The 27,522-nt window shown below is 43.8% G+C and overlaps 1 protein-coding gene across 1 annotated transcript; it reads right to left on the bottom strand.

The window, feature by feature from the left end:
* Positions 1-978: 978 nt before the first annotated feature.
* Positions 979-26,298, bottom strand: Dapl1 (death associated protein like 1). Its single transcript, XM_059259152.1, has 4 exons — positions 26,218-26,298; positions 12,053-12,140; positions 10,968-11,028; positions 979-1,263 (listed from the first exon to the last, which is right to left on the bottom strand). Exons 1-4 carry the CDS (start codon positions 26,273-26,275, stop codon positions 1,150-1,152), a joined length of 321 nt encoding a protein of 106 aa, XP_059115135.1. The 5' UTR covers positions 26,276-26,298; the 3' UTR covers positions 979-1,149.
* Between the last annotated feature and the right edge of the window lie 1,224 nt (positions 26,299-27,522).

Raw genomic sequence — 27,522 nt, 5'->3', positions numbered from 1 at the left:
ATTCCTGTCATCACCTCCCAAGTCCTGAGATTAAAGGTGTGAACCTCCTAAGTGCTGGGATCAAAGGCATGAGGCTCCCAAGTGCTGGAATCAAAGGCATGAGCCACCACTGCCTGGCCTCTATGGTTAACTAGTGGCTAGCTCCGCCCTCTGATCTCCAGGCAAGATTTATTTGTCAGAACACAAACAAAATATAATATAACAGTACCCAGACCCAGTGCACCATAGTACCACAACCTCCTTAGTTTAGAGCATTGACCTCCTGGGAGTTTATCAGCAGATTTTCTACCAAAACAATCTTTGGAGGAAAATATGCTTGTAATCATTTTACCTTCTATCTTTGATTCCTTGGCAGAAGGTACCATGTTTGTAATCATTTAAATTATTTTCCTTTTTCTTTACCAAACTTCCAAAACAAACTATGTATTTATGTGGGGAACTGAGACAAACATTTCAGTTTAAGTGAAAATGTGACCATCCTGAGACAAACAAACTGAAAGATGTATTCCTTTTGTCTGCATAGAGTTTTAGTTTTTGCAAAGCTCAGTATGCTCCCGCTGCCCCAACCTTCATCTGCAAGAACTGAGCATGTGTGGAATAACTCAGAGTCAGTATCCAGGAGAACACTGACTCAGGTAGTAGATGAAAAAGTTACATGTCCGCCAGGTGGCGGTGGTGCATGCCTTTAATCCCAGCACTTGGGAGGCAGAGTCAGGCAGATCTCTGTGAGTTCGAGGCCAGCCTGGTCTACAGCGTGAGATCCAGGACAGGCACCAAAACTATACAGAGAAACCTTGTCTTGAAAAACCAAAAAAAAAAAAAAAAAAAAAAACCAAAAAAAAAAAAAAAAGAAAGAAAGAAAGAAAGAAAGAAAGAAAAAAGAAAAAGTTATATGTCCTGGATTCTTCTCTCTCTCTCTAGAATTACATACAATTCCAGTAGGATCCTGATATATAACAAAAGGAGCACAGGAATGTATTGGATTTATAATTTTGGAAGCTTTATTATCTGAACCAAAAAGGGAAGATACAAAAGTTGCTTTATTTACCAAGCAAAGGAGCAGACCTACATGGAAGTGTTGGCTGTTTTTTCTGAACTGTTAGAGCCTAGGAAGGTTGACCAGATGGCTGAGTTTTATATCCTGGCCCATCATTTTCGAGGCTGCTGGATAATGTAGGTCCTCTTCAGCGGAGCGGCCTTCTCCAGGGCAGGTGTGGGTTTTTGGTGTGCTGTGTGAACTGTTGCTGAAAATTTGTGGTTGAGCTAAAGGTGAAAAGGGAAGAAGAGATAAGTATATTGAATCCATTGGGTTATGAAATATTACAATAATAGAAAATAATACATTTGGTTAAGTCACAGTTTTCTTTGCTTCCTTGTCGAGACCTTCCTTCCACAGCACTTCCAGTCTTCAGCCCATGAAAGTAAGTGTGTGGATTACACTGTTGTTTTCTTCATTAGCTTTTAATTTTGTTTGTTTGTTTGTTTGTTTTTCGAGTCAGAGTTTCTCTGTGTAGCTTTGGAGCCTGTCCTGGAACTCACTCTGTAGATCAGGCTAGCCTTGAACTCACAGAGATCTGCCTGGCTCTGCCTCCTGAGTGCTGGGATTAAAGGCAGTGTGCCACCACTGCCTGGCTAGCCTTTAACTTTTATAATCATAAGAATGTATGACATATATAAGTGAAAGTCTAGGCTAGCCTTGAACTCGTGATCCTCCTGCCTTAGGCTTTAAAGGGCTGGGATCAAAAGCATGTGCCATCACACCAGGCTATATATTTGTTTTGAGGTCCCATTTTGAAAAGTAGAACTGGTGACTCATATCTGTGTGAGTGCTCTGTAATATAGCAGTGGTTCTAGGACTAGTGTATGTAGTACAGATCATTATAGTTGAAGAAGGATGTGGAGACATTAAGGAGAAGTTCTGAGGATGGGAAAATTCTTTAATCATCAAACAATCAGGAAAAAGAGCCTTTGAAAGAAGTTAGAAAGTGTCAATTTATTTATTAGGGTAATGCATTTTAAATTATAATTTTTTTTTTTTTTTCAGAAAAGAGCGTGATGGTGATCATTCCACCTGGTTCAAACTACACAGTGTGGTGAAGGAGCACCGAAGAGTAGCTTACTAGCTTCAGGTGAAGACAATTCTCATTAGTTAGCTGTGAGGAAGTGCATTGAAATAAACACAGTCTGAGATTTTCTGACAGTAAAAAATATTTCCTATCAACCAAAGATCCCGTGGGATTTACAGTCAGTGCAGCTTAAGATGGTGAGGGTTCAGAGCTGCGGAGTGATTTGCACACTTTTCCTAGGAAGCGTTTGACTCAGTGACCTTTGGGTCTGTTCAGTGTTGGGTTACCAAGCTCATCAATATTCCCCAAAGTACCTCAAGACACTGCTGTTAGCCAGCCGGGAAGTGGGCCTTCCCTCGCTAGGCGTTTAATTTATCACTGTTGAATGTGAATGTCCTTGTTTTGACCCTCAAACTAAATAAGAGGGGAGACAGACTGTTAGGACTCTAAGTAGCACACTGTTTGGACTCTAAGTAGCACGCTGATTGGGTTCTTCTAAACTAGGGAACATGTGCCTTCCATCTCTTCTCAAATACCCCTGGCCAAGCTATGATGAACAGCAGTGACTTTCATTTGAAACTTGACTCTGAGAAGTCTCTTCTTGGTCATTAAATGCACATGTGTACACACACACACACACACACACACACACACACACACAGAGGCAGCATAGAGTCATGAGAAATTCTTAGTGCTTTACTTATAAGTATTATTCTACTTTTGTCTTTTACAACAAGCAGATACAGTATATACTAATTAACCCCAAAGATGGTCCCCTGCTGACATTCTAGCAGAAGGGATCAAAATAATTTAATATTGGTTATAAGTGTTGCTTTAAAGTCTGAAAAGAATGGGGAACTTATTTTTTTTTAAAGTCAGAGCAGTTATCATTAGTGTATATGTGTTTTTTACTATGGTAAGGGAGAATTTTATGTTTTGTTTTTCTTTTAACATTAGAGCCCAAAGGAAATTTCGGGGGTCACTGACTTTAGTGGTTTATTTCGAGAGTGGGCGTTTTTTAGCTTCATCTAAAACAGATGGGTTTTTTCAGGTTGACTTTAAATCACACTGAAAAAAAAAAAGTCACAGACAGAAAGGACAATGTGGCAAGTTACTGAAGGTCAAATGTGAGGCACAGGGTGAGGAAAGAAACAAATGGAGCCCCTGCTAGAGCTGCTGCCTGGGAAATCAGTGAGGATGAGGAGGGCCGAGACAGGAAGTTGGGACAGGAAGGAGAAAGCCACAGCTGTCATTGTTCTTTAGGTGTGAAAGGTGACAGGTGGAGCTAGGTAACTGGAAGGGATGACAGCTCCAGAGCACCTTGTTTCTTGGCTTAGCAGGAATTTGTTAGTGGCCATGTCCTGGATGATCTCAAAGAGCTTAAAGGGCTCCATTGCTGGGGGTGGTTTTACAAACTGTGGTAACATATGATATAAAATGGATCATTTTACCTATTTATAAGAGTGTTTTACAGTCCAATACCTTTAAATATGTTCCTATTGTACCATCACCACTACTACTCATCTCTGGAACTTGGTCTCCAAGCTGAAACATGGCACCCATTGTCTTAGTTGACCAAAAGCAACTTGGGGAGGAAAGGGTTTATTTCATCATACACCTCCAGGTAAGTCTATCATTGAGGGAAGTCTAGACAGGAACTCAAGCGGGGCAGGAACCTGGAGGCAGGAAATAAGGCAGAGGCCGTGGAAGGGTGCTGTTTACTGGCTTGCTCAGCCTGCTTTATTATAGCACCCAGGACCACCAGGCCAGAGGTGGCACTGCCCACAGTGAGCTGGGCCCTCCCACATCAGTCATCAATGAAGAAAATACATCACAGACCTACCTGGTGGGAGTATTTTCTTGACTGAGGCTCCTTCTTCCCAAATGACTCTAGCCTGTGTCAAGTTGACGTAAATCTACCCAGCACACCCCTTGAGTCTTCCCCAAGTCCTTGGCAACCGTATTCTACTCTCTGTTTCTATGAATTTGACTATTCTAGATATCTTTTATAAGTGGAATTCAGGCAGTCTATTTCTCTTTACTTACTTCAGTTAACATGATATATTCAAGGTTCATTCATGTGATAGTCCTTGTCAAAATTTCCTTCCTTTAAAGGTGAGCAATACTGCATTTTATACCACATTTTGGTTCTCCATTCATCAATCCATAGATATTTGGGGAGGGGTTGTTTCTACTTTCGGGCACTTGGGAATGATGATACAATGAACATTGGTGTACAAATGTCTGTTAAAGTCCTTGCTTTCAAGTTGTGTGTGTGTGTGTGTGTGTGTGTGTGTGTGTGTGTGTGTGTGTGTGCACCCCCTGCCCCCCCCCCACAAAAAGAATTGTAAGAGAGAGGGAATATGAAGTTGGGTTGGGAAGAAGGGAGGGGAAGATCTGGGAGGAGTTGGGAGAAAGTAATGGATATGATAGAAACATACAACATGAAATTCTTAAATGATACATTTTTAAAAAATAAAATAAATCTTGAGGAAAATTAGTTTAAAATTCTTAAAAATGCAGCAAGGAACTAAACAGAGTTCTCAAAAGTTGAAATGTGAACAGCTAAGAAATATATATATATATTGTTTTTTGAGACAGAGTTTCTCTGTGTAACAGCTTTGGCTGTCCTAGAACTTGATTTGTAGATCAGGCTGGCCTGGAACTCACAGACCTCCACCTGCCTCTGCCTCCTGAATGCTGGGATTAAAGGTATGCCCCACCACCACCGGGAGAAATATATTTTTAAATGTTCAATATTCTTAAGCCATCAGGGAAATGCAAATCAAAACTACTTTGAGACTTCATCTTACCCCAGTCAGAAAGGCTAAGGTTAAAAAATGACAAGAGAAGCTGGTGTGGATATGGGGAAAGCAGAACACTTGTTCAGTGCTTGTGGGAGGGTAAACTGGCATGGCCACTATGGGAATCAGCGTGGAGGGTCCTCAACTATCTAGAAATAGATCTACCACACAGCCCAGCTATACCACTCTTGGGCATATACCCAAAGGGCTCTGCAGTCTTCTACAGAGACACTTGCTCATCTATCCTCAATGGTGCTGTATTTACAATAGCAGGAAATGGAAAGAGCCTAGGTATCCATCCACTGCTGAATGAATAAGGACAATGCAGTGCGTTTACACAATGGAATATTATTCACCTCTTACAAATGAAATTAAGACGTTCATAGATAAATTTACGGAGCTGGAAATAATCATCCTCAGTGAGGTAATCCAGACCTAGAAAGACAAATGTCACGTTTTCTCTCATATGTGCATGTTGGCTCTGAATCTTTAAAGATATGTGTTTCATTTCTAATACCATTTAGATGTTAGGAAACTAGTATGGGGCCTGGAGGTAGTCTTTCAAGGGAGGGAACTAGAATACGGTGATGTAAAGGGTCAAGAGGAATAATGGAACAGAAAGGGTTAAATAGGATGGAGGATGGGAGGGCAGGGTAGAAGGGGAATTTAGAGAGTTATAACTAACACTAAAGACCTTTTGAAAAAGTTATATGGAAACTTGATGATGTAGAGTCTTTTTAATATACATGTATGTATAAAAGATACACACCTCCACACCTCCTACACATACAAAAAGAGTTGAGTATTCTGTAATAGGATGAGGGGAGCCAATGCCCCTACTAGACATTACAGACTAGCAAATAAAAAGCTGAGTGCCAAGAATGAGTAACCTATTTTAAGGTTCTTAAACAGTGGGGTCCCATAGGTACCCAAATTGGCTATTGCCATTGCTCTGGGTTATCCACCAGAACTTGACAGTAATCCTCTATTGGTGAAGACACTATATGTTTGAGTCACATGCACAAAGTCAGATGGTACTTGCCTGGAAGCTTAGTCACTTTTGGCTGACTAAGCTTTCATAGTGCTTGAAGGTGATATACACACTACTGGAGAGGAGAAAGTAAACATCAGTCTTACCCGACTGTGAACCCAGTGAGCCACTATAATACCTGGCCTGGCAAGATATGCCCACTGGTGCTGTAGTGGCACAAAATGTTAGGGGAATGACCAAATATTTTCTGATTGAATTTAAGGCCTTCTCCACAAGGTAGAACCCATACCTAGCACCATTATCAGGGCCAAGAACCTGGGTCTAGCCAGCTTATATACCGTAGGGGAGAACTTACTATTATTATTCTCATAAACAGACATGGCATCAAAACAACTCCTAATGACTTACTGCTGTATCCATATCTCAGAAAAGCTTCTTTCTTTGATTAACGGAGACCCACAAGTAGTCAAGGTGCAGAGGAAAGAGACTGCAGCATGCTCAGTCCTATGAGAAAGCTCCATCACACCCCCTCTTCCCAAGCAAGGCTCAGGGATCGTCGCGGAAGAAGGGGCAGAGGGACGGTAAGGAAGCCAGAGGATGACGGAAGTGAAACAGCGATGTTAAAATACAGTGGGGCAGTCACACTGTGAACTCACAGCCATTGTGAAAGCATGCGTAAGACTTGTACAAGTCCAAGCCAGAAAACAAATCCTAGCATGGATGGGGGAGGGAGACCTAAAGTTCTACCCCTACCTGAAGAGCAATTGATAGCTGCTGGAAGGAGAGTCAGTTTTCTTTAAGGGTGTGGTCTCTGGTAGGTCAGAGGGATGGGCCTACACGAAAAAGGGATGGGCAGCACACATTGGATTTGATGGGTTAAAAAAACAACACAAAAATGGGTGGTTGGTGGGTGGGGGAGGATCTGAGAGGGGTTGGGGAAGAAGAGTATGATCAAAATGCACTGTATGAAATCCTCAAAGAATTAACATGACTAGAATTAAAAAAACAATGCAAAACAATTGTTAAACTAAAAGTGTGTAGGTTTAGGGTGTGGACACCAGAGCTGCATGACAATTTTTAATAATACAGTGACAGAGAGTTAAGTTCTCCTTGACACATCCCCATCCCCGTCAGCAGGAACATTCTCACGTAGCCGTGACAACTGTGGTGCTGGGACACACCTGTAATCCCAGCATTTGGGGGTGGTGTCAGGAGGCTAGAGAGACCATAAATAAAATGGTCAGTACCTAAGTGCCGGGTCTTTGCTATAGATTACATGTCATTGGAGGTACTGAGATTATAGTTTCAAAACTGAACTGGAAACAAATAGAAGCCAGTTTCTAGAATACAGTCTGTAACCAACTATATTTTAGGCTAGCATCTTATTTTGGGAGACTTCTAGAGTTTTAATCATTGGTCATCATAAAGTGACAGTGTTAGTAGAATAAAATTCGTTTCTTATCTGAGTCACTAAGGTACCTCACGGAACACAAGAGGAAGAACCCAAGGTTGAGTTGTATGTGTGTGTGTGTGTGTGTGTGTGTGTGTGTGTGTGTGTGTGTGTGTGTTTTGTGTATGTATCTCTGTGTGGTTTCTGTCTCATAGCTTCATTACAGAGGTGACATACTGAACATGAAAAACACATCAAGAGAAATTCCTGTGTTGAGAATTTTCCCTCCTTGTAGACACCTGTGAGTTCAAAATCCCTATTTTTAGTTTCAGAGAAAACAGCCTAAGAAGTCTGATCAAAGCTTGTCTGCCCGGAGCTCTGAAGTAAACTCTAGCTGGAAAGAGATCCAGAGCAGGTTCTGCTGTTGAGCTGAAGTGTGATGGTCTGAGCGGATGCCAGCTCGTCCATCCATCTTCCTCGGTTGTTAAGTTCCAACTCCAATGTTGGTGCTTACATTTCCACACCCTGTTAAGCAAAACACTTAAAGCCATCCACACACTCCACATCAGTGACATTCAAGGGCACTCCTATGGAGATTTTAATCTGCAGAACAAGAGGAACCCTCCTAATTTCACAGATGCCTTTGATAGTTCTCTTTCCTAGGATCCCATTTCACAGGCAGCTGGGCAACTTTGGCCAGTGGGTGACCTAATGCTTGGCAATTTGGAAAATGTCACCGAACTTTAATCAGACTCTAATATCACACCTCTACATACCATAAATATTATTAATGTTTAACCAGATACCTTTGTGTGCTGACAACACAACTCAGTATCATTTTCCCCCCTCTGTCTTAAAAAGAGAAACTTAAAAGCACATGAGAAACCATAAACCTTTGAGGAACTATGTGACATCTCAAAAGTCCAGTTGCCTTTGAAAGTGGCCAGCAGAAGATAGTCTTGACCAGGTCTCCCAGATGTCAGCACAGAGAGCATCCAGATTACACAATGCCTTTCTACAGTGACATCAGGCAATGTGTGCAGCCACTGGATGGTGCAAGTATTCTCTGTAGGGATGGAGAGGTGGAAGGGACTGACAGGAGAGGCAGAGAAGGAGGAGAAGCAGGGTGGGGAAAAAGAAAGGTCTGTATGGGGAAATAGTGGGAGGAGAATGCCCAGGGTGCTCCTCATCTAAACTAACCCAGTCCCAGCCCTCTGGGGGAATGTTTTCAATCTCCCAAGGCTTAAACCATAGAGGCCTTCTAGGAAGTGGTCATCTTAGACCATTACAGATCCAAAATCAAGATCAGAAATACCAACCAGTTGAAAGTGGGAAAGGATGTTAGCAAATACAAAAAGTATGGCCCTCAATTGTGCTCCTGTATTGCTTCTGACCAGTCATTAGGTCTTCATGGTAGTGTATAGTGTGGCTGAGGAACCACTTTAATACAAGGGAAAAACATCAAAAGAGGTATAGATCTCTACTTCCTTTGTGGTTTGGGACAGGGTCTATCTACATAGTCCTGACTGTCCTGGAACTGGCTATGTAGGCCAGGCTGGCCTTGAACTTATGGAGATCCACCTGCCTCTGCCTCCCAAGTGCTGGGCATAAGCGTGTGTGACACCACCACCTGTAGATTCCATTTTATCCATACGTACCCTGTGCGTGAGAGCGCAATGGAAGACAAGCAAGGCAGCGGCCTCAAAGGGACAGGTGGACTGTGGTCGAGGATATCTGATCCCCTCTCTGGTCTCTGTGTACACGCACATCTGCCCACACAGACAGATAGACAGACACACAGACAGATAGACAGACATACACACAGAGAGATACACAGACACAGACAGAAACACAGACACACATACACATATACACACAGATATACAGACAAACACACACACAGACATAGACAGGCAGGAAGACAGACAGACAGACAGACAGACAGACAGACACACACACACACACACACACACACACACACAGAGGCATGACTCTTTCTAGAACTGAGCTGATGCTTCCGAGATCCTGATTTTGGCAACACAATGCTTCAGAGTATGACCCCTTGGCACACTGATACCTCACACTGAGAAAGCCTAGTAGGCAGCAGGTGCAGGAGGGGCTTCCACTAAAGTTGTCTTTCTGCCCAAAGGCCAGACCCCTTGGGACATTCTCTGTTGCTGTGAACCTCTCTCCCAGATATCTGTCAGCCGAAAAACTGACACAGACCTCAGAAAAGGAGACCAGAGTTGACCACAGAGCAGACTTGGTGTAGGCTGTCAGCTGTTCTAGTCTGTCCAGTCCTCTAGAAGTGATTTCTATTCTGAATTTCTCACCTTCTCCGCTTCCTTCCCCTTTATGTTATGCTGTGGATGTCGCTCTATATAAATAAAACACTGATTGGCGAGTGGCCAGGCAGGAAGTATAGGCGGGACAAGGAGAGAGGAGAATTCTGGGAAGTGGAAGGCTGAAGGGGAGAGACACTGTCAGCCACTGCCATGACAAGCAAGATGTAAGGTACTAGTAAGCCACGAGCCATGTGGCGACTTATAGATTAATAGAAATGAGTTAATTCAAGATAGAAGAAGTAGATAACAAGAAGCCTGCCATGGCCATACAGTTTATAAGTAATATAAGCGTCTGAGTGATTATTTTATAAGTGGGTCGTGGGACTGCAGGGCTTGGTGGGACCTGGAAAGAAGCTCTCCAGCTACAATGTTACAAGCGTGTATGCTTTCACTCTGTGCCGGGCTATGGGATAGTCACTTTTCTCATTTAGCTCCTGGGCATGCAATAAACTTCTAGGCCTTCCTCTGCTGATCATCACTGGAGAGAAGTTGGAGTCCCCCTTACAATTACAAGTCTTCATTAAACAGAGGCAGCCCTGTCCTGTTCCTTCAATTTATGGGTGAGTAGAGGAAAGAGAGAAACTCTCTTTATCACCCTTAGGATAAATGCACTTGCTTCCTCAAACTGGAACAAGGGTGCACAAAGTTTTCCTACAGAGTTTGGTGGGATGGGAGGTGGGGCCGGGGAGCCGGGTTGGTGGTGGTGGTGGGACACACATGGATGGGCAGACGGACAAAGGATGGGGACAGGGATGGGAAAAACCCAGAGTCCCAAACTCCAAATTGCTGTTTGCCCAATATGACATTTTTGAGCTGTTTGACCTACTTGGGGGGAAAATTCAAGCTCTAGAAGGAAACATAGTAGGGGTCACCATCTTTACAAACGTGGTTTACTAGATGAACCCAGCTGGTGTCTGACTGCCTTCAGCCCCCAACCTCTCAGCACTCCACTACCCACCATGGCCACGAATCAAGTATTTCCTATGGAGATGCTGAGGTACGGAGGAAGGCTAAAATGTCTGGAGGCTTGACGCATGCGCTGTCTCTGTAAACGATGCCAGTCTCTGAGAACTATCTGGGAGGGCAACGAAAGTTCTGCACAGTCAGCATCGTGGTTTGCACTTCATCCCTTACCTTGTTTTGAAACGATTTATTTAATAGACACTTTAGGGATTCGGGAGAAACAGCTCTTCTATTTAAACTATTTTATGTTTCTCTAAGTGAGTACAGATCGATTTCTTTCACAAGGACATCAGACTCACAGGCTGGAAAAATCTCAATTAGTCATCAGCCGGCTCACAGCGGCCACTTGATCCACTGGGGAAATGCAGAGTTAAGAGTATTGTGTGAGTCGCCTCCTGGATGGCTCACCTTGTCCAGTGTGTCGTTCAGAGCATCCAACATCTGTATTTTGGCAGCGTTTGAGATGGCGCTGTGAAGATGAAAAGGAACTTTAGATAAGATCTGAAGCTCAGGGCTGGGAATGTAGCTCAGTGTGTACCTGGCATCTGCAGACCCTAGATTCAGTCCCCGGCACTGCCCCCGCAAAGTTATTTATTGGTTTGGGGAGATGTTGCGGTCTAACTTTATAACGTCAGGTCATGGTAGAAGAAACAGAGAGGAAAACAGCCCCTGTGTTGGCATGCTTTCGGGCTTTGTCTTAGGGTTTCAGTCACTGTGATAAACCATAAGCAACTTGGGGAGGAAAGGGTTAATTTCATCTTACACTTCTAGGTAACAGTCTGTCACTGAGGGAAGTCAGGACAGAAACTCAGGCAGGGCAGGAACTTGGAGACAGGGACTGAGGCAGAGGCCGTGGAGGAATTGCGTACTGACTTGCTCCTCATGGCTTCCTTATCTTGTTTTCTTCCAGCAACCAGGACCAGTAGTACAGGGAGGCACTTCTTCTAGCACCCACAGTGAGCTGCGCCATCCTGAATCAGTCATCAATCAAGAAAACGTTCCACAGGCTTGCTTACCAGCCTGTCGGGTGGGGGCATTTTCTCCACTGAGTTTTCCTCTTCCAAAATGACTCTAGCCTGTGTCAAGTTGACATAAAACTAGCCAGCACGTAGTGGCTATTTTCTTAAATAGGTGAATGGTGATTTCACAATTTTAGAGGCAGCTATTTTTTAATTCAGGGGATTTGCTTTGTCATAGAGCATGTTATGAAAAAGGCCAGATGAGGGGCAGTATTTTAAAGAGTGACCTGAAAATAAGATGAATGGATGAGCATTGGGGCCAGATGAATTTAGGACACTTTAGGAGGTGGCCAGGTGGCTACAGAGAGGAGAATGGGTAGGATGTGATGGGAGAAACGCTCCAGTCCGTATCCCAGAACCAATGTTCATCATGATGTTCACCTCTACCCAAGCCTGACTGCCTTCCCGGAAATTCTTGGGGCCTTGGTTTGTCCCCGAGTGACTTGTGGAGGCAGAACTATAAGCGATCCCTACCTTGTTTTCTCCAGTCCTGTTTTTTTGGTGTGTCTTTCCAAAACGCCCATTTCTTGTTTTTTGGAAATTCGCATTCCTCCGGCTTTCACTGAAACAATAAGCATGCACGTTAGAACAGCTTTGTTTTGCAGACAGGACTCCCATCTAAGGAGAGCTTCCAAATTTCTACAGAAAAACTTTTATCTAAACAACAGAATAAAAGAAAAATAAAACCTAAGGAAGCCAGGGCAGGGAGGGGGAAGGCCTGGGGTTTGCTTTTTTTTGCTCAGAGAGGTGGGATGGAGGTTGAAAGGGCAGGAGGTCACACCTTAGATTTAGGAAGAATAACAACACACTCCCTCAGGCATTTAGCTGAAAAACATTTTTTCTCTTGTTATCAAACCAATTACATTCTTCAAGATAGCAACCCATAATTACAATGTGACCCCTCTGTTTTCCCACAGGATGAAAGCTTTTGCGTGCCTTGCACTTTCGTTTTTTCAACCGAAGTTTTCAAATGCCAGATTCTGAGAGATGAGCTAAATTCCAGGGTGCTGACAGACATTTAATTCAAACAAAGGGCTTTGAATTCCAGGGGATAGCCACCTTCATCTCAGACCCCAAACCTCCATGTTGGCTGAGCTCTGAGGTTCTAATGAGTAATTAAACTGTATTAATAGTCATGTCATTCAAGAGTTCAATTAGTGTTAATTAGGCTACAGACGACCTAAAAGCAATTCAAGTGTTTAACAATGTCAGCTGAAATCAGCTTTGGAAAAGGAGCAACCCGCTTTAGGTTGCAAGTCAAAACAAGTATTTTCCTCCTTTTCCCAGAAAAATCACCCATCTAAAATCTGACAAGCTCAGATGGGAAGTGGCTGGCTACCCGGATGTTGATTTGTTTGAACCTGATAATTCTCTTGGTGGAAATGCCGCTTGAGCAAGTCTCTAAAACAAATTCCCACAAGGTGAAAAGGAAAGAAAACCTATTTCTCAAACCTTTCTGTGCTGACTTTATCACTGTTCTTATAAATAGTAATACTTAAATCTTTTGATAGGGCCTACATGCAGAAGAAATCAAGAAACATGAAAAGACTTGTGAATCCCTGTCACCATCCCTTTGCAGCCTGCAGACAATCTCTCTGGACACTGCTGAATTCCAAGTTCCTAGTTCCTGGTCTTCACTCACAGATGTTAAACACATTATTTGTTTCAAATGGTAAAATAAGACACTAACTGTTCCCTATTTGGTTCATCCTGCCCTCCACCCCTGCCCCCACCCCACCTTAACCATACATTTTATAGAATGTTTTACATTTCTCTATCTTTATCTGTCTTCTTCTCCTCCTCCCTCCCCTTCCTAGCTGCCCCCCACCCCCAGACAAGGTTTCTCTGTGTAGCCCTGGCTGTCCTAGAACTTGCTCTGTAGACCAGGCTGGCCTCAAACTTAAGAGATCTGTCTGCTTCTGCCTCCCGAGGGCTGGGACTAAAAGTGTGTGCCACAATGCTCTTTCCTCTTAATACCTGTTTTGCAGTTTCATCATGAAAACCTTCTGTGTTTACATAGCCACTTTTCTAATGCTAAAGCACCCCATGTCCTTCTAATTCATAAACAAAGCTGTAATGAGTATCCTTTTTATAATACAACTTCACACTAGCACATGGCTATCTGTGGGATATATTTCTAGAAGTGGCTTTGCTAGGTGCATTTGGAATTTTGCTAAATCTTGCTGAATTGGCCCTCACAGAGGCTGCATTAGTTTACGATCTCATCAGCTACGATTGTTTCTCCAGTCACAATGAGCTAGAAAATATTTTGTTTTTTCAACCAGTAAGCTAAAAACTGGAACTATAATTATACACATATTGTCTTAGTTAGTTTTCTATTGCTGTGAAGAGACATCATGACTGTGGGAACTCTTATAAAGAAAACATTTAATTGGGGTTGCCCCTCTGTAGCAAGCTTTTTGGTCGGGACTGTCAGCTTACAAATAATGACACGAGCCTTACTATTAATTATGAAATCTCGGCCTGTGCAGGGGAATCCATAAAAAGCGGCCACAGACTCCTCCCCCGTCTTCTTCTTCTTCCTCTCTCTCCCTGCACAGTCTCCATAGGCCTAAGCACATTCCCCTCTGTTCCTTCTCTTAATAAACTCTTACAGTGGGTTTTGTTGTGCCCTGTGGCTTTTCTTGCATGGTAAGCAGCACCGCTTAATGAGTAGCATTGTGCCATGTAAAACTAACATTGGTGCCGAGATGAAGCAGGCCCTCCCAGCACTCTGCATCCGGGACCCTGTACCAAGGTTTGTTCGATCTACTGTCTATGACTGCCTGCTTTTTCATTTGCCTGACCATCAGACCGCTTCACACAATACCGGCTGCTCCAGTTGGTGAGTTTTACCTTTCCAGTCCCTAGCCATTTCCCAGGACTGCAGCGTGATATATATTTCTTGCTATCAGACCCCCGGGGTGTCCTTGGGCGGTGCACACACCGACTAATTCTCTCTTGATGAAGCACTGAATGCTGTTGGACCCTCCAGAGTGGGGGGTTCCCTGTGCTACCTACGTATGCCCTGGCCCTTACCCTTCTCTTGACAAAGTATTGGGTAACTTGTGCCAGTCCACAGATCCTTCCTTGATCTTGGGGGCACCTGAGACTGTGGTCTTGGATCACATTTTTAGTAATTATTTTTTAGTATTTTATTTTTTTCGCTCTGCCGCAGCCATGGGAAATAAGGCTTTTTCCTCTTAGTCCCACTCCTCCTCTGAAAAATGCCTGCAGTATCCCTTAGATAACAATAAACATGGCCACATAATGGCTCCTCGGACCCCGATATTTCACAGGAATTATCTAACTTCTGCCAGAGAACGGTCAAAGGAAGAGTTACTTTATCCCCAAGCTTGTTACCTAAGCTCTGAACCCCCCTCCCTTTTTGATTCTTTCTCTCTTGCCCACGTGCTCCCAGCCATTCAATCTGAACCGGAGGAATCTCTGACTCCCAAGAACCTCGGCCTATCTGACCTCCACTCCCAGTCTCCGGTGTTGGGCAGGCCGCTACAACCGCCCAGCGCTGGCTCCCACCTTCACTCTCCCTGTCACTCATTCTCAAGCTGCCCTGAGAAGCACAGCCCGGTCTAGGAGCAGGCTAGGATGCATGCAAATGTTTCACCAAACCAATGCGGCCCACCCACCTGGAGCTGAGGCGGTTCATGATCAGGACCCTCATTGGGATTATAATAGCCTGGGTGGCTCTCTAGCTAGAGACCAGTTTATAACCCGCCTCCTGGCAGGTCTTCCTAAGGCTGCCCTCAAACTAGTAAGCTATAAAAAGCTAAAAAATGTAATTCAAGATAAGGAATAAAATCTGTCTCATGTCTCCCAGAGCTTCCCTGACATCAGGGTTAAACTTAAGCATCTGGAGAGGGGGTTCCCTCCCACAGGCAGAGGTCTTAGCTGTGGTGTTCAAGGTGTAACATGGGAGAGATGAGAAAGCCCGTAAGCAGAACTGCCAAATGCTGGCACATGCTACCTGAAGGCTTCCAGGTCCCTGTTTTAATTGTGGTTAAAAAAAAAAAAAAAAAAAAAAAGGCCACTGGGCTCATGCGTGCCCTGCCCCATGAGGGCCACCAACAAAGGACAAAGTGCTTTGTACAAAGTGCCACCAAGAGGACACTGGTCAGCTGACTGCCCCTCACGGCATGGGGACATCAGAGACCACCCCTCCAGCTGATCTCCTAGGCTTGGCCATGGGCTCACAGGGAACCCAGGATAACTATTGCACCATCAGGGTGACCCATTTCTTTCCTTTTGGACACTGAGCCACTTACTCAGTCCTGAGGGAGTTTTGGGGTCCCACTTCTTCTTCTCAATTCCCTATTGTTGGGGTAAGGGGACAACCTTACCTACCTCATCAGACCCCACCACTTAATTGTATTTTCAAGGGGCATCCCTCTCACCCACACGTTTTCAGTGGTGCTAACCTGCCCTGTGCCCCTAATGGGACAAGATTTTCTAGCTAAGGTAGGAGCTTTTATTTTATTTGCTCCTCCCATTTGCCTTACTCCAGACTCGTCAGCTTCAAGACACTCTCCTGTCTCTACTGACCCTATTCTGCTACATCAGCTTCCCTCTGTGTCTCTAATAACATATTCAAATCTCCTAATTAACTACTCAGCTAATTGTTACAGGACCACCATGGAGCCAGAGGCCAAGGACCATCAAGTATACCCAGGCAGTAAGGAGCAGTAACAGTCCAGAGGTATTTATACCCCAAGACTCAAAAGGGTCCTGACTCTGCTAAACTACTAAAGAAAACACGTGCCTTGAGGATTGTCTTGGATAAGGCTTATCTCAGGTAAAAATTAAAAGCATGTTCTAAATCTCTCTCTCTCTCTTCTCTCTCTCTCTCTCTCTCTCTCTCTCTCTCTCTCTCTCTCACTAACCAATATAGCAGAGTACTAAACATTATAATATCATGGCTACCAGCTCAAGATTTTAAATTCCCTATGGCTGCTTCCTAACATGTTTAAAAATTCTTCTGAGCTCCAGAGCCAGCTTGAATCCATCTGTACAGCACCTTGTCAGACCCAAGCAGACACAGAGCCCTAAAACAGTGAAAGGTGCTGGGTGATTCCCAAAGCACCAGAGGACAATCCACTACCTCAGGACGTCTGGCTATCCCAAAAGCTCCCTTCCCTACCCTCAAGAGTTAACCAATGCCCACCGAGTCAGCAGGAAGCAGTTTCAGGAGACACAGTGCCCCCATTCCCGTTCACCTGCCATTTTTTATAATAAGCAAAGAGTCTGGAATATTGCTACATGACCGCACATGCGCTGTCCAGTAGTCAAGCAGGAACCTTTGTCATCCTGGGGACTTACGTTCTACGTAATCTATGTGCTGCGTGGTCACGTAATTTGCCTGCAGTGTGATCAAGTAATCTATGCTCATGTGTGGCATAGCTATGTAGGCCCATATGTGCATGTGCAGGGGAATCCATGAAAAGTGGGTCACAGACTCCTTCCCCCTCTTCTTCTTCCTCTCTCTCCCTGCACCATCTCCATAGGCCTAAGCACATTCCTCTCTGTTCCTTCTCTCTCTCTCTCTCTCTCTCTCTCTCTCTCTCTCTCTCTCTCTCTCTTCAAGACAGGGTTTCTCTGTGTAGTTTTGGTGCCTGTCCTGGATCTCACTCTGTAGACTAGGCTGGCCTTGAACTCACAGAGATCCGCCTGGCTGTGCCTCCCGAGTGCTGGGATTAAAGGTATGCGCCACCACCGCCTGGCCTGTTCCTTCTCATAATAAACTCTTATAGTGGGTTTTGTTGTGCCTTGTGACTTTTCTCGCATGGTAAACAGCACTGCTTAATGAATAACATTGTGTGGCATAAAACTAACACAGGGAGCATAGTAAGAAAATACTGGACAAAAGCAATACTGAAAACCAGCTGGGCAAACTCCAAGCTTTGTATCTCCATGTCTGATGTTGAAACACTCTTTGGATCTCCAACTCTGTTCAGCTTTGATGACTACAACATACTTTTTTCTCTTGGGCTGGTTCTAGTCCCTGTTAGCAGCTCTCCTTAACAGATATCCCACAGCTCTGGCATCTCTGTTAGGATACTGCTGCGCTCCAGCTGCATGATCACACATGCACAGTTCAAGAGCTTGACAAGGGGGTCTTGCGTCTTACATCATCAGTGTGCACTGGTGATTACGTAGGCACAGCATAGTCACACAATCTGCGATTGCGTGGCGTAGCTCTGTAAGCCCGCCTGCACCTTAAAGAGCTGTGACTCAGACCTCACCCTATCTCTGTGTTCTGTTTCCTCTTCCCCCACCATCTTTCTCTCTCTGCATGCACTCCTTCCCCAGGCCTGGTTCTCTTCCTCCTAATAAAGCTCTGATACTGGGTTCTGTTGTGACCATGACCTTTCCGTGGGGTAATTAGCGCCGCTTATCATTCTTACACTAACATCTTGGGTTCTCCAAGGCAATCCAGGCTTCAACTTCATATCCTCACACAACAGCCTCTCTACTAGGCCTGCATTCAGGGACATCTTGACACATGCTTGGCCTCAGCGGCATTTCTTAGGCATAGAGGCAATTTCTATAACCCGTTTCTTCTATCCTTAACTCTAACGTCAGAATCATGTGGCTGAAGTTGCCAAGTTTTCCTGCTTGCTGGGACTGGAACATGGCCCCCTTGTTCAATTACATCTTCACCAGCTTTCTGTTTACCATCTTCACTGCCAAAGCTTGGCTGGTTTTGAACTTGCTCTCTCTATCAGGCTGGCCTCATATTAAGAGATCTGCCAGCCTCTGTCTTCCAAGTGCTGGAATTAAAGGTGTTCACTGCCATACCCAGCTCTAAACTTTTCTTAAATCCCTTTCCACAAGTTGGAAACTTAGGTGGATGAGATCTGCCTGCCTTTGGCTCCCAAGTGCTAGGATTAAAGGCGTGTACCATCACACCTGGCTCTAAGCTTTTCTTTAGCTCCTTTTTCACCTGTTGGAAATTTAGCTGAGTAGAATCTTGCCCTGAGGTCACCACTCCCTTTATTCCATTTCTTTTTTTTTTTTTTTTTTTTTGGTTTTTCGAGACAGGGTTTCTCTGTGTAGCTTTGCGCCTTTCCTGGAACTCGCTTTGGAGACCAGGCTGACCTCGAACTCACAGAGATCCGCCTGCCTCTGCCTCCCGAGTGCTGGGATTAAAGGCGTGCGCCACCACCGCCCAGCTTTATTCCATTTCTTAATCTGTTTATCTCCTTGAACAGAGAATTTAGCTCTATTCTAATTCCTGGTGCTCTTTTTCTCCTCAAAATTTTCATTTTGTTAATTTACCTTGCTCAGCTTGCTCCTTTTCATTATTAATCTTCATTAGCCTTACCACTAATGACTATAGGACAGAGTCTATATTAGGCTGTTTTGAGATTTCTTCTGCTAATGGAATTAATCCAAAACTCTTCACCTTAGCCTCAGGCAGACTCTTTGGACAAGGGCAAAAGGCAGCCACTTTCTTCACCAAAATATCACAAGAAAGATCTCTAGGCAACATACTAAAGTTCTTCTTCTCTGAAACCTCTTGAATGAGTCCCCCACAGTTCAAATGACTCTTAGTACCTCTGTCTCCCATGCTCCTACTAGTATGTTCCATTAAGCAGTGCTTAAAGCATTCCACTGCTTTCCAAAACTAAAGTACCAAAGTCCAAATTCCTCCAAACAAACGCATGGTCAGGCCTGTCACAGCAATACCCCACTTCAGGTACCAACTTTTGTCTTAGTTAGGGTTTCTATTACTCTGAAGAGACACCATGACCACACCAGCTCTTATAAAGAAAACATTTAATTGGGGTGGCTCATTTACAGTTTCAGAGGTTCAATCTATTATCATCATAATGGGGAGGATGGCAGCATGCAGGCAGATGTGGTACTGGAGCTGAGAGCCCTACATCTTGCAGGCAACAGAAAGTCAACTGACTGTCACACTGAGGGAAGCTTGAGCAAAAAAGACCTTAAATCCTGCCCCCACATTGGCATACTTCCTACAACAAGGCCACAGCACCTAATAGTGCCACTCGCTTTGGGGGCCATTTTCTTTACAACCACCACCACCACCAACACACACACACACACACACACACACACACACACACACACACACACACGTATATATGGGAGTATATAAGAATATGTCAAAAACATGTACATCTATGACTATTTCTGAACTTTCTGTTCCATTAATTTGTACAAATATCACTATAAGTATATTAGTAGTTAAAGCATTTTGGTATACTCTAATAGTTTATCTTGTTACATTTTATGTAAAAAATTATACTATTGCTTTTTTTTACAAGAACTTAAAAATTTGTCAATCCCCTATAAAACCTTGTTGATTTTTATTTTTTATTTTTAATTTATAAGGTATTTTTTGAGATACAGTATTACTGTGTATCCCAGGGTTGTTTTGAACTTGTGAACTCTCCTGCTTTAGCCTCCTGAGAACTGAGGTTACAGATGTACACCACCACACCTGGGTAAATTTATGGATGTTTTTAAAGGGGGAAATTCATATCATTATCTTCCTGGTGGCTCTGTATTTGAGAATGTGTGTGGTTTTCTATTGTCTGCCTCTTCTCAATCCCTTGGAAATTTGTCCAGACCAATTTTGTACATTTATGCTTAGGTTCATCCTTTACAAGCATTTTGTCTGTGTTGATACTGCTATTGTAAATCAGGTCTAATCTTCATGCCCAAACTAAGAACTTGAAGCTGAAAAAATTAACTGAATATCAGTAAGCTTATCATAATTGATTTTATACTTAAGATATAGTGAATTCTAGAATTGCTTATTATAGCTTTCTATAGATTCTCTAGGATTTTCCAGGTGAAAAACATATGTAATTTATAAAGAATAATATGTCTCCTTTAGAAAAATGTTAAATAGTGGTGATTGTGAACATCTTTGCCTTTCTAATTTTTAAAGTCTTGTGTTTCTTTATTAATATTCTTTGGGTGGCCTTCTTTTTCTACATATCTATCTATTTACATACATACACATATTATAAATCTTTCATTACGTTTAGGGAATATCCTTCTATTATGATTCCATATCATTCTATTATTTGAATAGATATTGGGTTTCAACACATGCATTTCAACATTTATGGATATGGTCATATGGGTTTTTTCCTTAATGTAGATCACTGTTTTAGGCACTGCGAAGTTCATTTGAAAGGACTCTGAGAGTCTCCAAAGGAGAGTCACTAGAAAGAGGGCAGGGAGCTGGGTCACAGGAGGAGCTGTGGAATCCAGTAAGACCACTCACTAGTGGGAGGTGAGGGTACCATCACCAAAGTTCTGAAGGGCCATGTGTCATGTTGGGGATCATGGGAGTCATAAGGAAATGCTGTGCAAAGTAGGGCATCCCCACTGCCCTGAAGTCGTGAGACTGCTGTGATTGGCCTATGGTTTGAGTTTGTCCTCCAAGGGAAACTGGTCCTCAGTGTGGTGATAACGGAGGAGGAAATGAGAAGTGGTAGGGCCTCCTGGGAGATCCTTAGGTCAGTTGGGATTGGCCCTTGGAAGGGATAAAGGGATCCCAGTCAATCTTCCTCTTGCCTTCTGTGGTTGATTCTAGCCCTGTGGTACATTAGACCTGCCTTCTACCATACAGTCCTCACCAGAGAGCCAATCTCCAGAACTGGGAGCTAAAGAAGCCCATTTCACTCATAAAGTTAGCCTGTTTGAGGTATTTCATACTAATGAAGAACAGATTAATAAAGTGACTGTGAGCTAAATACCTAGTTCTCTTTCAGACTTGGTTTCCACATCCCTCAAAAGGGAGTAAGTCCCACTGTTCAGAGGTACTCTTGAGAATAGAGATACATAAACCAGACTGGCAAAATGACTCAGTGGGGAAGGATGCTTGCCACCAAGCCTGATAACTTGAGTTTGGTCACCAGGACCCACATGGTGGAAGGAGAGAACGGACTCTTGTAGAGTGTCTTCTCACCTCCAATGCATGTGTGTGCTGGCAGGGGTGGGGGTGGGGGGGGCAGGTTCATCGCTCATACATATAAATAAATGTAAAGTTTTAAAAATGGAGAATACTGAAAAAAAGATATGCAAACCTTTGTTGCATGGTAGGCACTTGATAATTAGTAGTTGCTATTATTTAGATTTATTTTGGGTTGCTCCAGAAGGGAAGGGCAGAGTAAATATCAAATAAGAAAAGTGTCAGAATAGTTTGTGTTAGTGTGAAGCACATTGGTGGTACAATGGTCAGTGCCCCTCAACATACTAGAGCAAGGGAAAGAGGTTCGTCTGCCACGAGCATCCTAGGAGAATTCTGGAGAACTTAGCAGAAATTGAGTCACATGGTCATTGTCAATGAGGTCCTTACTGTGATCCTAACCCTGCTAATCTACTGTGAAAAGAATGTCCATCACTTCCTCACATTGGAAAGGGCATAAGCACTCAACAGAGAAACAAACACCAAAGAATATTTTGGAAACCCACACTGCAAGAGTTCTTCGTTTTCAAGAATAAAGCAAAGACATTTAGGGAAGACAGAAAATATCCCCATTCTGTGGGTGGATGTGCTGGTTTATAGAGTAAGGCTCTCAAAAACTTGGGGTGAATGAACCAGTTGGAACCAGTTTATGGGAGGGTCATCTTCAAAGCTCTGCTGGGAACACTGGTCTCACAGTATCTAGACAAATCACCCCTATAGCCCATGACAGCCACCCTGGCCTATTCTTGATACGACGGATGGCTGGAAAGTCTTTCCAAGGAGCCTGTGTCTAAATCAACCCTTTCAAACTTACATGCACCCCCACTTCAGCTTTGTATTTGGACTGTATTTTCTCTAGAATATTTGTGTAAAAAACCAACTGCAGCTGGGCGGTGGTGGCACACGCCTTTAATCCCAGCACTCGGGAGGCAGAGGCAGGCAGATCTCTGTGAGTTCGAGGCTAGCCTGGGCTACCAAGTGAGTTCCAGGAAAGGCGCAAAGCTACACAGAGAAACCCTGTCTCGGGGGAAAAAAAAAAAACCCAAAAAAACAAAAAACCAACTGCAGTTCAACAAAGTAAAATGTGACTGTGTTTACTATTTTAATGGAGAATAAATGCAAAGTTGAATATAAATACAGTAAGATTTTTCAGGACTTCTGATGAATAAGATGAACTAGAATCTACAGAAGCATAAAATGATGTTCTTTTGGGTTGTTTCACTAGAAAACCAATGTTGATACAGGAGGACTGAAACTTCCCCTTCCTGTCTTGGGCTAGAGCTAAGTTCTTGTGGTAGATTTCATGCTTTGTAGGTTTTCAATGATGGACCTTATAGTTTCAAATTATACATAATTTCCAGTTAAGATTTTTTTCCAGTATTTGGTAGAGAATCGTCAAGATGAAAACCAGCCTGTGAGAAAAATTAGCCCCTTTCCTTCCCTAGACCATGGGAATGTGTATAAGAAAGCAAGAACACATGAAGTTCGTTCCAGCTCTGTTTTATGGCTGAAAACTTATTTGAAGATATAATTAAGAGGTCAGTGCTTACAGACTGCTCAGTGTACTGTCAGGGTTGACTCGTCAGCGAATTTTTGGTGGCCAATCAAGACCCCTGGAAAATTATCAAGAGAAGAGGCTTTTTAGAGCCAGAAAATTTTGTCACAAAGCCAATTATTTTCCAGTCTCAGGGCTGGTGGCATTAGTAGAGTCTCTTTGCTGCTCTGACTTTTAGTTCGCTCTTTTGTGATGCTTCTCTGCAGAGCGTCATTTATCTGTAAGGCTGCTGCCATGTCTAGAACTTTCTATGCTGTGCAGGTGCAAGGTTGACTCTGAGTGCAGCGCACTTGCCCTTGCGGTCACCAGCCCCTTCTCGCTGTTTTGAACAGTGGATCTCATATACTTCTCTGTCCCCGCTACTCTGCACGAGTTAACCAGCTCGACTGAGAAAAATCAAGACTTCATTTTGTTTATTTTTCATGTTTTTTTTATTAATTTTTTTAGGACAGAATCTCACTATCCTAAAAATTCTGTTCTCACAGAATCTCACCAGCTGGCCTGGGATTTTCTTTGTAGATCAAGCTGTGCCTGGATGCACAGAGATCTGCCTGCCTCTGCTTCCAGAGTGCTGGGATTAAAGGTGTGCACCACTGTGCCTGGCCTATTTTTATTATGTTAATAGAATGTCTTTTATGCATTCTTTAACAAATATACACACACACACATACATACATATATATGTATATATACACACAGTGTATCTCACACCCACCTCCAACTATTACAGCCTTTTCATGTGTATATGTCGTTATAGTGTGTTCTTATTAATCTCCCTCCTTCACTGACCTATGCCAGCCCCCCTGCCCTCCATTTTGGTTGTTTTAAATGACACTGGTCCTTAGGCAGTTGATCACCTCTGGGGTTCTTCATGATAACCCTTCCTCATAAACTTTTCTCTTTTCCTCACAAGCCAGAAAATGCCTCTTGCAATTCACAACTGACCCTCCGCACATTTCTGATTCCTTTGACTTAGTCAATTTAAGAAGTGCAGGACTGGAGATGACCTGAGGACAGACTGTTAGTCTTCCTATTCATCTTGCATTTCACTTCCCTGGACCACCTCACAAAACTTTGGTATTGCTGATCATGTAAAACTAAGAGAAAGGCAAATTAAAACAGCAGGAAATTCAAAGTTATGCTTCCCAGAGCCCAGGCTACTTGCTGGTTAACATTATCTTGTTTTAGGGCATAAATGTAAAATCAACAGAGGTGTGATATATTACATTAGTACACGTAAAGGAAGTGCTCAGCACACATGCGAGTGGGGTGTGTGTGTTATGGCTGGCTGATTTCTGAGTGGTTTCATTCACAACTATGCTGGTAACGCTGGTGTCCTTTCCCATCGCAATTGTTTTCTGTCTGGACTACTGCAGCAGGTGCTGGTGAGGCTCCCACATCTGGGGGCCTTGGAGTCCGGAAGGATCATTCTGCATTCTGCTGACTACAGTGGGTTTTTATGAGGCCTGCATTTTAAAGGGGTCAACATTCAAGTGTCAGGTCCTTTATATTCACAGTCTCTTCTCACCCACACAGTAGCCTTACCAGACTGGTGTTATTTATTTTCCCTTTTCACAGGTGAGAAAACCGAGGCTCTGAGATGTAGATTGAAAGTGAAGTCCAAACCCTACTCTGTCAGGTTCTAACCGCCATGCCTTACCTTCCCACTATATGGTACTAGCTTCCTGCTCTCAGACATCTGTATTTTGCTTCTAAATATCAGATGAAAATTTAATAGAATTTTTGGCATCTTATTAGTTTTGTTCCATAACTAAAAATTTGCATCATTGCAAACTGGTTCGTAAAATAAAAAATATGGGGAACCAGCTGAAGGGTGAAGTTTCTTTGTTCTCTTGAGCTCAGTGGGGAAGCAAGTCGGCCTGCATCTCCATTCCAATTATCCCAAACCTCTTATCTGCGGTGTCACAGTTCATAGTAATTCATTGTCATGCCGGAGGCATTGTGACATGCTTGATGGAGTCATGGTGTGCTATGTACACAGAGTAATTAGCAATCGTTAGTGACAGGGACAGGAAGTTCCGGCTGGTGTTGTTCAAACTTGCGCTTTTTAAATGGACTTAAGCCAAAGGAATCGTTTGTCTAAGTTTAACTTTGTGCACACATGTACTGTAGCAAATCAGATTTTTCAGCTGGAGCATTTTCTGAAAGACTGGAGTGGAGGCCACAGGAGAACGGTGCATTTCTTTCCATCTGTGCAATATATGAGTTCCTCTCCTAACACCTGTATAGACGGACGGCTCCCAATCATTTACATCAATACCTCTCCATTTTTAATGTAAAAAGTTGCTAAATTCAACTACAAGTGTAGACCGTCAGTGGACTGACAAAAGAGATTGGACATGGTGTCTAGAGCAAGCCAGAAAACTCTCGTTCTACTGGGCTGCCTTCCAGAACGTGCTGGGTCTGTGTCAGATCCCCATCCTCGCAAAGCCCGGGCCTGTCATACCTGCCTGCGGTGAGAGACCGCGACCTCCCCTTAGAGGTAACAAAGAATTATACAAATAACCGGGTTTCTAAAGGGAGACAGGCAAGCACAAAGCAGCCAAGCTTTTGAGATGTCAGGAGGAAAGGACAGCAGTTGGAAGAATGTGAAACTGACTAAAAATAGGCCTGTTCCTGCTAGCCAAGCTACATAAACATATGCTTAGTTACGGGAGAACCAGTGTTGATTATCCCACAGAGTCGATGCGAATAGCGTGAATTTAAAAACAGGAGACACTCTAGATGGTAGAGCCCCTCCAGTCCCTGGGTCCTTATTAAAGAGTGCTCCTCAGCTTGTGGGCAGATAGCATTGCCCAACCCCAAAGACTCCAGAAGCAGAACCGGGCACTGCTCTCTGCACGGAGTCAGTACGAAGTCAGCTAACCATGGGTGTCTTGCAGAATCGGAGTGTGAGGGGTGGAAAACGGAGTAGTGTTCCCCACGGGGGGAACTCACTCAGGTGAGGGTGTGTCGCGGCTAATCTACAGCCAGAGGAGCTCAGGCTGCGGGAAGTGAAAGCATCGGTGGTGGGCTGACAACCTTGGCTCTGCTCAGGTGCTTCCGGGAGGACGAATGGGGGCGAGGGAGCCGCTGCGGGAGCCAGGTGGGGGGACCTACCTGCTGGAGGGTGCCGCCCTTTCAGCGGGGACAGCGGGACTCGCACTTCGTTTGCCATAGTGCCTGTGTGCCAGTGCCTTCCTGGTGCTCTGGAGGCTGAGTGCCAGCGGTGGCCGCCTCACCTCACCTCACTAAGGCTTTATAGCTGCCGGGGGCGGGGCCCCTTAAGGGCCTTGCTGAGCAACAACCAGGCTTGTCACTCAGCTGCCCTGGAACCCGAATCTTCTTGACAAGCCTTCTCCTCTCTTCTTTGATTTGGGAAAGCAAGGTAGATGTCTACAGGGCAGAGGAGGAAGTGGAGAAGATAAAGCAACGTCAACAATTCTCTCCAGAAAGTGTGAGGCTCTTTGTCACATACAGGCATGACACGGGGGACAAGACAGGACCTTTGCTTCAAGACATCTGTGGTCTTTCCAAGAGACAATTCCAAGTGAGCACTATGCCTTTTGGAGGGCTTCTCAATGATGAGCAAGAAAATCATCGCAGGTGTCGACAGAGGCTTCTATGCAAGTATATTGACCATGCATTTCTTTTCTTTCTTATTTTTTCTTCTTTTTTTTTTTTTTTTTTTTTTTTTTTTTTTTTTTTGGTTTTTCGAGGCAGGGTTTCTCTGTAGTTTTGCGCCTTTCCTGGAACTCACTTTGTAGACCAGGCTGGCCTCGAACTCACAGAGATCCGCCTGCCTCTGCCTCCCGAGTGCTGGGATTAAAGGCGTGCGCCACCACCGCCCGGCTCTTATTTTTTCTTTAAGGGAGTTAATATATATATCCCCCAAACAGAGAGGCTTAACTAAGCTAAGATGTGGCCAAGAGAATGATATGTATCCAAATCGCGTTTCAAGTAATATTTAGCGATGAAAAAGTATTAATGATGATACAGTAAACTGGTAGATGAAACCGATGGATAGAATTTTTGCTTATTGCTGTATCTCCAGGGCCAACATTTAGCAGATGGTGCTTAGACAAACTGTTCTTCATCAAAAACTGCTCCTTGGCCAGGTGTGGTGGTGCACGCCTTTAATCCCAGCACTTGGGAGGCAGAGGCAGGTGGATCTCTGTGAGTTCAAGACCAGCCTGGTCTACAGAGTGAGTTCCAGGACAGCCAGGGCTATATAGAGAGACTGTCTCGAAAACAAAAAATGAAACAAACGAAGAAAATGAAGAAAACCATGAAAAGAGAGAAAATGTTTATAGAGTACAATTTGGATGAAGTACCAGCATCTAGAATATAGAAATAATTTTTACAACAAAATCCACAGTGTAGAGGGTTTACACCAAGCACCTAAGAAGATGGTCAATATCATTA

This window comes from Peromyscus eremicus, chromosome 4 (genome assembly GCF_949786415.1).
Source record: "Peromyscus eremicus chromosome 4, PerEre_H2_v1, whole genome shotgun sequence".
In the NCBI taxonomy this organism is placed as follows: domain Eukaryota; kingdom Metazoa; phylum Chordata; class Mammalia; order Rodentia; family Cricetidae; genus Peromyscus; species Peromyscus eremicus.
This window is presented reverse-complemented; position numbering and strand designations above follow the sequence as displayed.